Consider the following 13778-nt stretch of genomic DNA (forward strand, 5'->3'; position numbering starts at 1 on the left):
ATGTTTACTTGTGCTAGCTTGATCCAAAAAGGGAAGAGAGTGAAAGAGAGGCAGAGTTAATATCTTGATATGAACCTCTTTCTTTCTTCTTCATCTCTTATTTATTTATAATTTTAGTTATGTTCAGTTCTTAGCAGTTGTGGATACTAATTTTGTGACGATCAGCTATCCAATGATTGGATATTATGGGTCAGCTTATAAGGTTTTTTGGTACTTCTATACAATATTTTGTTCCTTGCTCTCCTTCAACTATTTGGGAATGCTACTTCTGTCACTGACGCCAAACTTCATGGTAGCTGCAATTTTGGCATCAGCCTTCTACACAACATTCAACCTCTTTGCTGGTTTTTTTATTCCTAAACCAGTAAGTTAAGGCTACAAAACTCCCCTCTCTTGTGGCCATAGAGTATGTGTGGGCACTAGGATTTAAAAAGAAGATATATTAGAACTGATCCTATTGTTTAACTCTTGCAGCAAATTCCAAAGTGGTGGATCTGGATGTATTATCTGACCCCTACATCTTGGTCACTTAATGGTATGCTTACATCACAATATGGAGATATAAATAAAAAGATTGGGGTATTTGGAGAAACCAAAATAGTTGTTGCATTCTTAGAAGATTACTTTGGGCATCACCATGACCAGTTAGCTATTGTGGCAGTTGTTCTCATTGCCTTCTCCCTTGTTTTTGCATCCTTGTTTTCATACTTTATCAAACAATTAAAATTCCAGCGTAGCTAGAGGATGGAGATGTTGTCCATTGCTTGCAAGCCCTTTAGTTTGCAAGTAATTGTTGATTCAATGTAGTAAGAACTGTCTTATATTTATCAAGTAATGTATTGCTTGAGTGTAATAAGAACTACTATAAACTTATCAAGTTAAAAAATTATGTGTACAGTATTTACAGTTTAGATAACAGGAATTGTTAACATTAGAAATTCAAATTACAACATGCATTGTCTATAAACTGCCTTCCTAAGATATTGTGTTGTATGTAACTCTATACATTCTAACTTCGAAAGGCATATTCACAAACACACTATATATTTGGGATTTGTTCCTTGACATATCAAGTTTTATAATGGACATGTTGTAAATTGTAGGTGATAGTTGAAGTTCCCTATCTCTTCATCGAAACTGTTATATTTGTGACTGTCATATATCCAATGATTTAATATCATGGGTCAGCTTATTAGATTTGCCGATACTTCTATGCTAGACTTTGTTCCTAGCTATACTACAATTATTTGGGAATGCCTTTTGTTTCATTCACACCAAACTTTATGGTAGTTGAAATTTTGTCCTCAGCCTACTACATGATATTCAACCTTTTTGCTAGTTTTTAGTTTTTGATTCCAGAACTGATAAGCTAAGGCCATAGTGTATTTGTGAATGTGAAAACTTATGAATATATAGTTGAACTTGATTATATATTGTAACACTCTTGCAGCAAATCCAAAATGGTGGATATAATTGTATAGTTTGACCCTTACATATTGGATGCTGAATGGTTTGTTTATATAGCAATATGGAGCCATAAATAAGGACACTGTGGTATTATTGGAGTATTTTAATGAAAAGACATGGAATTTTTATGCAATAAATGAGGAGTTAGTGTTTTAGTCAAATTTTGAATCCCCAGTGTGGAGATTTATTGGGTCTAAGTGTAATTTTTCTTTTAATAGTAATAACTAACATTTGGCATTTGAAAAACCAAAAGCTACTGTTGCAAGATCTGTTGTCATTGATATATGTTCTGAGTTTTCAAGTTCATTTTGTGTGCTTTGGGTTCTTCATAGATCATTGAGAGCTATAACATGAATATGCTGATTTTATGTAGCTTATTGGAAATAAAGGGTTTGCTATAAGGTTTTCTAGTATTTCTATGCAACATTTTCTCTACTTCAATTATCTGGCAATGCTACTTGGTTCATTGATACCAAACTTCATGGTAACCACAATTTTGTGCATGACCTTTTGCAAGTAATTTGTTGATTGATGTACTAATCAATGATGATAGGAAAATTTGTTTTGTTTAGTAAGATTGGTTGTAATTGTTCAAGTTATCATGCAAGCAATCAATCTCAAAATACACACCAAATTTTACATGAAAAACCCTCAATGTAGAGGGAAAAACCAGGGGACAAATCCGATCAATCCACTATAAGGAAAATAGAAATTATAGCACTTAAGTTTATGCTTACAACTTTGAGTACACAACAAATTGGGAAAATACAAGAATATTAATTCTCTAGGAAAAAATATAATCTCACCACAAAACTTGAGAACTTGGCCAAGTACCTACCTCACCTTTCATGTTTCACCATGTGATGTGATATCCAAGCTCTAATGCCACTATGAAATGGTGAAGGAGTTTCTTTCGTAGGTCTTTCTCCAAAGTGCATCCATGAACTAAAATTTGCTCAAGCACAAAATATGCTTCGCCACAAACTAGAATTTAATTTGAGTTCTAGTTAAAATGTAACCAAAAGAAAATTTTAACATGAGGGTTTGACATACACAAAAAACAGTATGGAAAAGCATGTTATGATAGAAGGTTAATAAGAATATGAGGATTTAGCTTACATTAAAAGAGCACAATAAAAAAAAATATTAAAAAACAAATTGGCCAATTATCTCGTCACATGGCATCACTAGATAATGATTTTTTTCAGCAATTTATAATTAAATTTCTAATCACTAGGCATGAGAGTTATCATAACATGAATAAAATGTGCAAGACTGGCCAAAGAGATAAGGGGAGATAGTTGAGTTGAACAGGAAGGAAGAATTCAAATTCCGAAGGGTTGAATATGCAGCATCATTTGCAGGTTGATATCTATCTTAAGAGTTGGCCATGATAGTTTCAAGTTATTCTGTTGCTCAAGGTCCCATGAGAGTTCCTTGAAGCCATGATGAGGCCAACACCTTTTAACCAGCAACATTCATGTTGGAACTAGAAAACAGCAACCTGAATATCCACTGCACAGGATCAGAAAATAATGTTAAACAAATGGTACCACATCGGCAGTTTCCAAACAAGCATTTCACCAGCAGGAAATTAACTAAAAACATGAAAATGATCATGCCACTATGTTGATAATCAATTCTATGCAAATTATAACTAATCTTTTGAATTGTTTTAATCAAATCCATGGACAATGGACCAAAAATAAAACTTGAATTGTACCAGTGGAAAACATAAATTGGTATTCACTAGGCCACAAGACAATACATCTTCAAAAATTTAAGTGCAAATACTACAACAACTATTAGTTTTACCCTTGTTCTAGACCTGACCAGTGCCCTAATTTGTCTTCTTAGAAAAGCTACAAAAAAGCACCTTAAATATGAGAGGGAGGGGGGGGGGAAGGAAAAAATGAAAACCTTCCAAGTAAGCCTGATGACGAGGACAAAATAAAGTACACGAGGCCACAATGGACAATATTGACTGTAGCAGACCACCATTCTCCATGCTTAGAGCTTTAAATACTAGCTGGCTGCTAGCTTAATGAAGTTCTTCTTTGATCTGACCCATGAATGACAACCATACCCACAGATTAATGTAGAGAAAGATATAAGAAACTAAGAATTGCATGCCCGATAGAGCAATAATTGAAGAACAAAACTGAGAATTGGTCACTGGCAATAGTGCGCTCTATGTAAAAAGGGAAAACTTACTTCCTTTGGCAGTTCAAAATCCATGCTTGCATCCCCAAGTGCTTGCTGAACATATTTTCTCCATCCTCCAAGGTCTCCTGTAAAGTGCGGAACTTTTTCCTAGTGGCGTGGATTAAGGGCTTATTCAAGGTAACAAACATCATTAGAAGCAATAACTTTGCAAAGAAAGCATACTTTTTTAAATGATTAGAATTATAATACTTTTAATCACAATGAACAACAATGTTAACAATCTAAAATTAATGTATAGTAGCCTTAACCTCAATTGAAAGGAGCTATAACATGTTAAAAGGAATTTCAAAGTATAAGCATTAAACAAGGGATGAGCATTATGAGCAATACATGAGAAATCAAAGAGTAATAAGAATGACTCTTTCTTTTTTTTTTTCTTTTTTAAATTAGGATCACTAGTAGGATAGACTATTTCCTGCAGCAGAGTTTCAATTATACTGTAAACTTTACTACTACGCATTGCAACACATTTAATTCCTAAGCAAGATTAGAAGCATAAAAATAACCCAGAAAATATTATTTTAATTCCTATAATAAAACAGAGCTACCAAAGACTTTATTTAAATGAGAAGCAGCAGTAACTATGGAATCAAAAATCAAACAAGAAAACAGAAGTTCAGGGAAAAATATATTTATCCAAAAAAAAAAAAAAAATTAAGGGAAAAATATACCGTATATGATATTTTGAGAGGCTTTATCTTCCTCACTTTCCTTTGGGAGTGAATGTGAAGACCTCATGCACATTTCATTCCTTAGATCCTTGACCTTCCTGATGGGTTTTCTCTTTGAGATTGATCTTCCTCATCTATCATAAATAATCTGTCTGTATGGTATATGTTAACATGTTGGTATAATGATAATTGTAAAATCTAAAAGGCTTTGTCTGTGATCTGAATCATGGGTGACAAAAAGATGAAGATTGTTTTGAGATTTAATCATAGATTACACTTGGAGATGAGCTAGATATGACATTGTCAACGATTTTTGGAGGTCCAGCCACAAAAGCTTTTGTGTATACTCCAAATTTCCTATAGAGAAAAGTACACTTTAACACAAGTTTAATGTATAAATTATAAATTTGTAGCAACTTTTTGATATCACATTGTCCAGTCCTTTCAAAATTTGGGAACTCAAACTTTAACTCCATAATACAAAAAACCAAAAAAAAAATGATAAATCAAATTGCATCACCTTATAAACCACAAAAGCCGCTCTTGAGCAATGTGTACTCCCATTGAGCAAAACTGATGAAATTCAATTAAAATTTTATCAAACAGACATATTGGAGCAGTTTGCAAGGTAGAGGCAGCTATGTAAAATTGTATACTTAGTTCTTAAAGTTACTAATGGCAGAGAAGATCTTTTTAGTAGAGTCCTGGATCCAGAATGCTATAGAAAGTTTCAAAGGTGCCACTAACACCTCGTTCTCCCAATTATTTTATCATAAATAGAAAGTAATGACCCTTTGATATAAATACTAGATCAATGAAAAAAAGGATTGAGCTATGGGGGCTTTCCTCTTTTTTCTTTAACCAGTTGAATAATAAAAAAAAAAAGATTCAAGCATTCAAAATTAAAGATTTTCAGATGCAACCAAATCAAATGGACTGCTAAAGAAAACAAGATTAAAGGTTAAGCTTGTTTGCAGAATCTTTGAAGTGATAACGGGGTTTTTGCACCATGTTTTCCATAAGTAGTGGGGCTTTTGTACATGATGCCTTTTGCATGATATTAAGATTGAATGAGACCAAAACATTCCCAAGCCCTTAAGGGTTGGATATAAAAGTTATTGACCATGACTTAAAAAGCAAATGCAATAGCATCCATAGAAAAGAAAAAAAGAAGAATATAAAGTTACCTATAGGTGAATTAGAATTGAACTACCCCGCGTGAATAATAGTAATATGGCTTGATTGCCTTTTTCTTCTTCTTTTTCTTTTTTCCTTGCACATATTGGAAACTAATTCTTGTATGTCCATTTTTGAATGTCATTTCCAAATTGGCGACTACCAATGGTAAAAGAAAAGCAAGCATTTCTCATGTCATCCCCTCCACTCCTGGTGGTAACATCCCATTCTTCCCCCTCTTCCATGACACAAAATCAATAAGACAAGAAATCCATATGCCTTTGTATTCATCATTGCCTAAATGTAAAACACTAAACCATGAAAATTATTAAATTAATTTCAAACCCTAAAACATGAGGCTGGAAATTACATGAGCTAAAAACTGATCAATTACCTAGCTCACCATTCATCTGCCACCATATAATATGGATTACACATGATATGCTCCATGATGCATTTCCTTGCTTCCATTATGAAATGATAAAGGACCTGCTTCTGTGGCAAATGTGCATCCATGTGTGAAAATTTGATTCATCATGAACCATACTTCCCTAGATATTAGAATCAGATGTTTGGTTCAAATGAGGCTAAAAGAGAATTAATTATTTAACATGAGGTTATTATGGATGGAGAAAATGATAGGGAAAAACTAACAGATGAGTTGGCTTTGTTAGTTGGTTGTAGGCCTCCTATACTTCACACTCTTCCATGTAACAAAATTATTTAGACTATAAAACAAGAAACAAGCATACAATATTGCATTATAAGGTGATATATAGCATTCACCTAACCTTATAACTTTAATACTTTTTTTTTTTTTTTTTATAGGAGATAATTAAATCAAACATTTTGAAGCTTTCAGGGCCCTTATCTTTCTTATTAAGACTAGCATTACCTAGATTTCTTTTCATGTGTCACCAACTCAAGAAAGTCAGCATGCCAGAATTTCAGTAACTATAATTCTGCTATTTTTCTTATCTTTTCAAATAGTGAATCTTCCACACATTCATAGTGGGCATATATATAGATTGAAGCATTGGTGTCAATGTCTTTTTGGTTTTTGCCAAAATCTGATAAATTTATCTACCAAAGTTGTAATTAATATCTTCTTAAGGGAATTTTTGAGACTTGAGTTGGATAATAGATTGAAATTTTGGTCAAATAAAGGAAGAAGATAAACAAGAATTTACCCATGAATGGATCAGAATTGCAAAGCTAAATCAAGCTGAGAATGAATTTCAATGAAGAAGATGTTACATAAACATAAATCATCTTCATCAACCTCATCTTCATCAGACTCTTCTTTGTCAACCTCATCTTTATCAGACTCTTCTTCATCAACCTCATCTTCATCAGACTCATCTTCAAAATACTGAATTTACAAGCCCAAAAGAAAACCATACAAGTTATTTGAGATTAGTCTTTATACAAAGCCTAAATCAAGAAAATGAATATATATGCAATAAACCATACAAGTTCTTGTAATTTTTATTCTTGATTGTTGACCCCTGTACACTTCTTGTGTACTAGGGTGTCCTTTCTTTTTTTTTTTTTTTTTTTTTTTTATATATATCAATAAAGCTTATTACTTATCAAAAATATATATATGCAAAAGAGTGAGATTTTTAAGGTTATTAATGTGGATATTTATTAAACCTGGTATCAAGCAATTTTTTAGATAAATCAAAAAAATATAACCGAGCCTGCTATATATACTAGTTATGTGTATATAACACTACATAAATCAGCTAATTCAAATTACTAAGAACCAGATAAATTCATCAACCAGCAGTTTTTTTATTTTATTCTGTTGAATGTTTAAGTGCTTTAATTTTTTCTATTTCGACAAAATAAAAGAAGATACCCAAGGACTAGATTAGATTTGCAACACTGAATCAAGCAAAGAATGAACTTTGCCAACACACAAACAGACCAAATCATCTTTCACCCTTACTATCTAACAATAAAACTACAAATGAATGAGAAAGAGGTAGACACTGAAGTTGTTTTCTTTATATATATAGAAATGATGGAGATTTTAAGGATGTTAAGGTAAAAATATATATGGAACCTACGGAGCAGTTAAACGAATCTAAGGAACCAGATGCAATGCATGCTAGTTATGTGTAGAAGTACAACAATATATAATATAAATTGCCTAATTCAAATTACTGAGAACCAGATAACTTCATCAACCTATCCCTAAAAAAAAAAAAAAAAAAAAAAAAAAAAAAAAAAAAAAAGAGATAAAATCATCAACCAGTGAGTTTTTCTTTTTCTTTTTTTTTTTTTGTGTGAAATTTTGGCAGACAATTAAAATGTTTAGTTGATTTTTTTTTAATTTTAAATTTATATTTTGCAAAAAAAAAAAAAAAAAAAAGCCCAAGGAGAAGAAGAAGAAGCGGCAGAAGAAGTTACCTCATTCGTGAATCAAGCATCGCAAATCATCTTTCACCATCATCATCCAAAAATCCGAACCTGTAGCTAAAATTCATGAACCCAGAAACAAAGAGATCATAGGTGCTCTGCTTCATCATCCTCTTTTTTGTCATGGAATGCTTTGTCATCCTCTTCTTCATCAACCTCATCTTAATTAGAATCTTCTTTGATCACCACCTTCTCCAACCCTTCTTTGATCGCCTTAAACATCTCTTCATCATATTCCTGAATATACATGCCCAAAAGAAGACCATATGAGTTATTTGAGAGATAGCTTATTATACAAACCAATACCTACTGGAATAGGCATTTGCAAATGCTCAGGTCGTTAGGGATTTTGAAAGATAGATTTGATATTTATGGAAGTTTGTGTAGAAAGAACTTGTTCAAAAGGTTTAAAATATTTACATGTCAAACTCGCAACTCCCTATTCCCAATTGCAAAACTACTCAGGTTCTAAAGGTGCAAAGCAATGAAGTGCTCTCCAACTCTGCCTTAGTGTGTAGCACACAGTGAAGAGACAACTCCTCTCAAAAACAGAGGATCTTTTTCAATCAAAATTGGGGGCAGGGGGAGGCTGAATAAATAGACAAGATGGCCCAAAAAAAAAAAAAATACCAAAAGAAATGTTTTCCAATTACATAGGAAGGCTGAATACATAACCATGTCTATGCAAAATAGTACCAAAGAAATGGTACTCTAACCTTGCAGCCTACCCTGTACACAAACTCATAAACATATGGATTTGGGGTGACACTCATCTCTACGGGAACAGGCACCCCAATTGAAGCTAAGGTGCTTGACCATTCGACATGTGCCATCTATAAATAACAAAGTAAGTCAATACAGCTAACATGAAAATACATACAACAATATACAAATCGCCTAATTCAAATTACTGAGAATCTAATTAAAGTTGTTATTAAATTTTTTATTATCTACGGGACTGTTTGCCAACACACACACCATTATCATGAACCAAGAAACACAGAGATCACAGGAACCATTTTAGTTCATCGTTTTTCTACATGTACTAAAAGGAAAACCATATGGGTTATTTGAGATTAGTCTTATAACCATAGCCTTAAATCAAGAAAATGAGCAAGACCCATATAAACGAATAAGAAAGAGGTAGGTAGATATTCGAGCTGTATTCTGTCTATACAAATGCAAATGATTGAGATTTTTAAGGATATTGATTTGGATATTTATGAAGCAATTTTAGATAAATCACAAAATAATCCAATCTAAGCAACCACATGCTATAAATTGCCTTAATCAAATGATTGAGAACCAGATAAATTCATCAGCCATAATTAAAATGATTAATTGATTTTTATTTAAAAAAATTGAATTTTATATATTGCAAAATAAAAGAAGAAACCCAAGAGAAGAACAAGAAGTGTCAGAAGAAGTTACCTCTGGGCTGACATTTATGATATTAGGGATGTGGGAAATCTTGGGCCACTCCTCTCCTGTCCCTCTTTTGCAGCGTTCCTCCAGAATTGGACTATAATGAATATTAAATTTCTGTAATGGAGTTGTACGAAGGAAGTTCGGCAACGATTTTAACTTTGGGCAATCACGAATTTGCAAATGTTGAAGACGTGGCATTATAGTGAATCTGACAGAGTCTTCTTCTTCTCCTCCCATCCCATTTATTCTTCCCACTCTCGTAGATAACTAAATGAGAGAGATTTCAAATTTGGGAATGCTATTATTATTATTTTATCGTCATTCTTCTTCTTTCCGGGTGCTTCTATTCCCAAAAATTCAACACTCACCTTTTTCACACTAGAAGCCACCCATATCTCTACTATTTCGAGGGACGAAAGTTTCCCCAGAGGAGGCAAATGCTCCAAAGATAAATTGTAAATATAAATTTTTTTCAAATTGTTTAAAGACATCATCCAATTAGGAAACATTGTCGGTCCCCGGTACATTCCAATGCTTAAATATTCCAAGTTTGGAGGTGGCTCTAACGCATTTAGAACTAATGCATCATTCTCCCTTATTATTTCCTCATCATCCCATTCATCAAAACTTAGTGTCAAAGTACGAAGGTCTACCTTCTTCTTTAGTTGTGCATGCTCGGCATCACATGCATCTATCTTGCTCCCCAGCCCATTTATGTCAAGAGTCCCATAAAGGTGGTTCAAATTTCTTAATTCTCCTAGTTTACATCTATTGCTATCATCCTTACCACTTACACTAAAATAATTTAATGTTCTAAGAGAAGTCAATCTTCCAAACCCTCTTGGAAACTCTATATTTAAGTTTAACCAACAATTATTGAAATCCAAAATAAAATGTCTGAGGTTAATTAGTTTACTAATCCCTTGTGGCAATTTATGGAACTCATTACTACCAATTATAATCTTCAAAGTTTGTAAATTGCTTAGATGACAAATGGTTTCAGGCAATCCATTTCCACAATAATTGATTAAATTGAGATACCTCAAATGTATGAAATTTTCCACTGTATCTGGAAGTTCCTTTAGCATATCACCATTCAAAGATAATGTTCGTAAACATCTAAAATGTTGGAATAAAGTAGATAATTTATAACCACTTCGATATACAAAAATGAGGGTGCGTAGATTTTTTGCACTATATATAGACTCAGGAAATTGAGTTTTTTTGAGAATTTCTAATTGCAAATGGCGGGCAATTTTATAATCTAATCCCAACTCTTTGTCACTATTGATTGAGAAGCATTCATTTTTTGACCTCAATTGTGCAAAGTCATGCACTATGTCATGCATTTTGCATTTTTTTATCTTGCTATTATCCTCATTTTTCTCAAAATCATGGAAGAAAGAGCGTATGGCTAAGATTTCAAAGTAGTCTCTAGCAATGAGTTCCATCTCCATATTTGCCTTCGACTTGATATATCCTTGTGCCATCCACATAAATACCAACTCATTACTAGAAAAGACATAATCTTTCGGAAAAACAGCACAAAATGAAAAGCATTGTCTCAATGGTGAGGATAAATCATAATAACTCAATGACAACGGTGCATAAAGACTTCTTTCCACATCTTCAAATTTCCACAAATTGTTGACCAAAATACTCTTCCATTCTTCTCTACTTCTCTTGAACCGCATTAGACTCCCTAGAGTCTTTGCGGCAAGTGGCAGGCCTTTGCATTTTTCTACCATTTGCCAACCAAGATCTTCTAGTTGCTCACGTTGCTTAGGATCCCTATCAAAAAATGCTATTTTACTAAACACTGACCAACAATCTTTCTTAGATAATAGCTCCAAATTGGTTACGCTCACACTTCCCATCACCTCTGCAACTCTACTTTTACGTGTGGTAACTATAATTCTACTACCTTGGGCACAACATTTGAGTGCATTTTTGAATGGCTCCCACATTATGGAGTCTTCCATCCACACATCATCTAAAACAAGAAAAAACTTCTTTCCCCAAACTTTAATAGTAATTTTTTCCAATAGACCCTGCAATGCAGTCAAGTTTGGGGATTGATGTTCAATAGATTCAAGGATTTCTTTGGAAACTTTACACTGATCAAAAGGATTAGAAACACAAACCCACACTTTTATCTCAAAATGGGCTTGCACCTTAGGATCATTATAGGCTAGTTGAGCGAGGGTCGTTTTTCCAATACCTCCCATGCCCACTAATGAGATGAGATGGGGGCTGCTTTCTTCTTCACTACCCTTGCCCAATAGCATGCCCACGAGATCATCCTTAACACTATCACGACCACATATTTCAGACACATCAACAAATGAGGTAGTTTGTGGTCGCTCAACTACTTTAGGGGAAAGGTCATTGGTTAACTGAAACTGGTACCTATCTTTCTCTTTGGTAATCTCATCTAATATTCCATCCAACTTTTTTATCTTGTGAGCAATGTCATGACGCCTAGCAAGCTTATCAACTTGACCAAAACAACATGAAGGGGAGGGGATAAAGGAGCATACCTGCTTCATCTTCAAAACAGGAGCACTATTAGCATTTTTTTCTTCTTCTTTCTGAATTGCTGATTTGATCAATTCAGTGTTCCACTCGTCCACGACGTCTTCCATCTCGTAGCATACGTTGTTGAGCTTTTCTAACCAAACCTTCACAGCGTCTTCCGTAACTTGTTTTTTCTCAGCATCATTGAGCACCGCCTGCACAGCTCGTAGATTGTCTACAAGCTTTTTGGCTTCTTTGTCTACACCAACGACCAACCTTATTTCTTGTTCTGCCTCCTGAGCAACAGTTGAAACCAACAGCTTAATGAGATCAGTAACAAGTCCCTCAGCCATACTTGGAGAGTGAAATTCTGATTGACAACACAAAGAAACAGGGAGTGGAGACAGAAAGAAAGAAAGTGGTTCACAATTTCTGAAATATCTGATTTGCGGTGTGTGTTACGTTCAAAATAATTGAAGCCAATTATATAGGGATAACATGTGGCGGGTATTATTTGCAGCCAACCGTATCTGACCTTTTACTTTGAGTAGATAAACAAATTAAATTACGAAAGCGAAACCCACCTAACCAAGAGAAAAACGCCTACTAAACAAGAAAGAGGTCTTGGCACGTCTTTCCTAAGAGCAGCCTTGCCAATAGATGTGCTCCACCAGTTATAGTGTATCATGTGTCACTCCTCTTTTTCTTTTCTTTTTTCGGTTATAGAATTTTGCAAGGATATATATATATATATATATATATATATATAATATATATGAGAGAGAGAGAGAGAGAGAGAGAGAGAGAATTTGTAATGGGTGAAGTTGAAAAAAATGCGAAACATAGGAATTTTATTTCGTCACTTCGTAACGAGGCATGCTGCATCATGCATGTATTGGGAATTTGGGATTGTTATCGATCCAATCCAAATCTTAAATCTTAAAATATAATATTTAAAAAGTTTAAAACAAATAAATTATAAAAAAAAAAAAAAAGAGTTTAAAACAACTCAAATATTAAGAAGGCTCATAGATGAATAACATCCCATAAAAATCCCGATTTAGGTCTTTGGATCTTGTAAGATACCCTAATTAAAATATATTTTTAACTATTTTTCTATTTAGGCACACATATAAATTAGGCTGGTTCATTGATCTACCAACACCGACTAAAACCAGTCTGATCGCACCAATCCGCCCCCCTCAGGGCTCCGCCGAAGGTTTCCGTATGGTGGTCGGTGGCATCTCTTTAGTACCAACGTCAGACTAGTGTGGCCATCGATGCCGAGATGTGCACACCACCGAGAACCGAACCACACCAAGTATGTGTAATATATATATAATTTTGTTTGTTAAAAAAAATATGGCATGCTGAGCACGCTGTGCTCTCAGTTTCTCACAAGTCACACTGTGCACTGTTTAAAAATATATGGCGTGCTGAGCACGCCGTGCTCATACTCTCAATTTCTTTTCTTTTCTTTTCTTTTATTTTATTTTATTTTTTAATGAGAACTCTCAGTTTCTCACCTGCTTGTGAAGTCAAAAATAAATAAATAAATAACATTAGCGTGTGTCAATCCTAAAGTCTGAATAGTCTCAATCAGGTCTTGTCTAAGTTGTCTTGCATTTAAAAAAACAAAAAAACAAAAAACAAAAAATGATGTCGTATTTGGTTAGTTTTTAAGTCACTGTATAAGATTTTTTTTTTCTTGTTTACTCTCAACCGCACACTTACCCACTACCTGATACCCTGAGACTGAGTTGGCTAAGACTCTAACTTGTCTCTTTCTCTCTTTTTCACACTTTTGCTCTCAGACCCAACTCACTCAATCACTCAACTCAGTGCCTCAGTCACCTACTTACCTTC

At 33.9% G+C, this 13778-nt stretch overlaps 1 protein-coding gene across 26 annotated transcripts in view; it reads right to left on the minus strand.

Moving 5' to 3' along the window:
• Window positions 1–2145: 2145 nt before the first annotated feature.
• Window positions 2146–13778, minus strand: part of LOC126716614 (putative disease resistance protein RGA3) — a 98712-nt gene continuing 87079 nt past the window's right edge. For 11 of the 26 annotated variants that reach the window (XR_007652157.1, XR_007652168.1, XR_007652166.1 and 8 more), the window contains 4 exons: window positions 4365–4721; window positions 3682–3800; window positions 3388–3529; window positions 2146–2982 (listed from right to left, as the gene is read on the minus strand). Coding sequence is in view for 1 of the 26 variants with exons in the window: in XM_050417463.1 (XP_050273420.1) it covers window positions 9638–11569 (1932 nt within the window). In the remaining 25 variants the exon portion in view is untranslated. The other 15 variants (XR_007652161.1, XR_007652159.1, XR_007652162.1 and 12 more) reach the window with 15 other exon arrangements.

The sequence above is a fragment of the Quercus robur genome, chromosome 3, assembly GCF_932294415.1.
Source record: "Quercus robur chromosome 3, dhQueRobu3.1, whole genome shotgun sequence".
Taxonomy (NCBI): Eukaryota; Viridiplantae; Streptophyta; class Magnoliopsida; order Fagales; family Fagaceae; genus Quercus; species Quercus robur.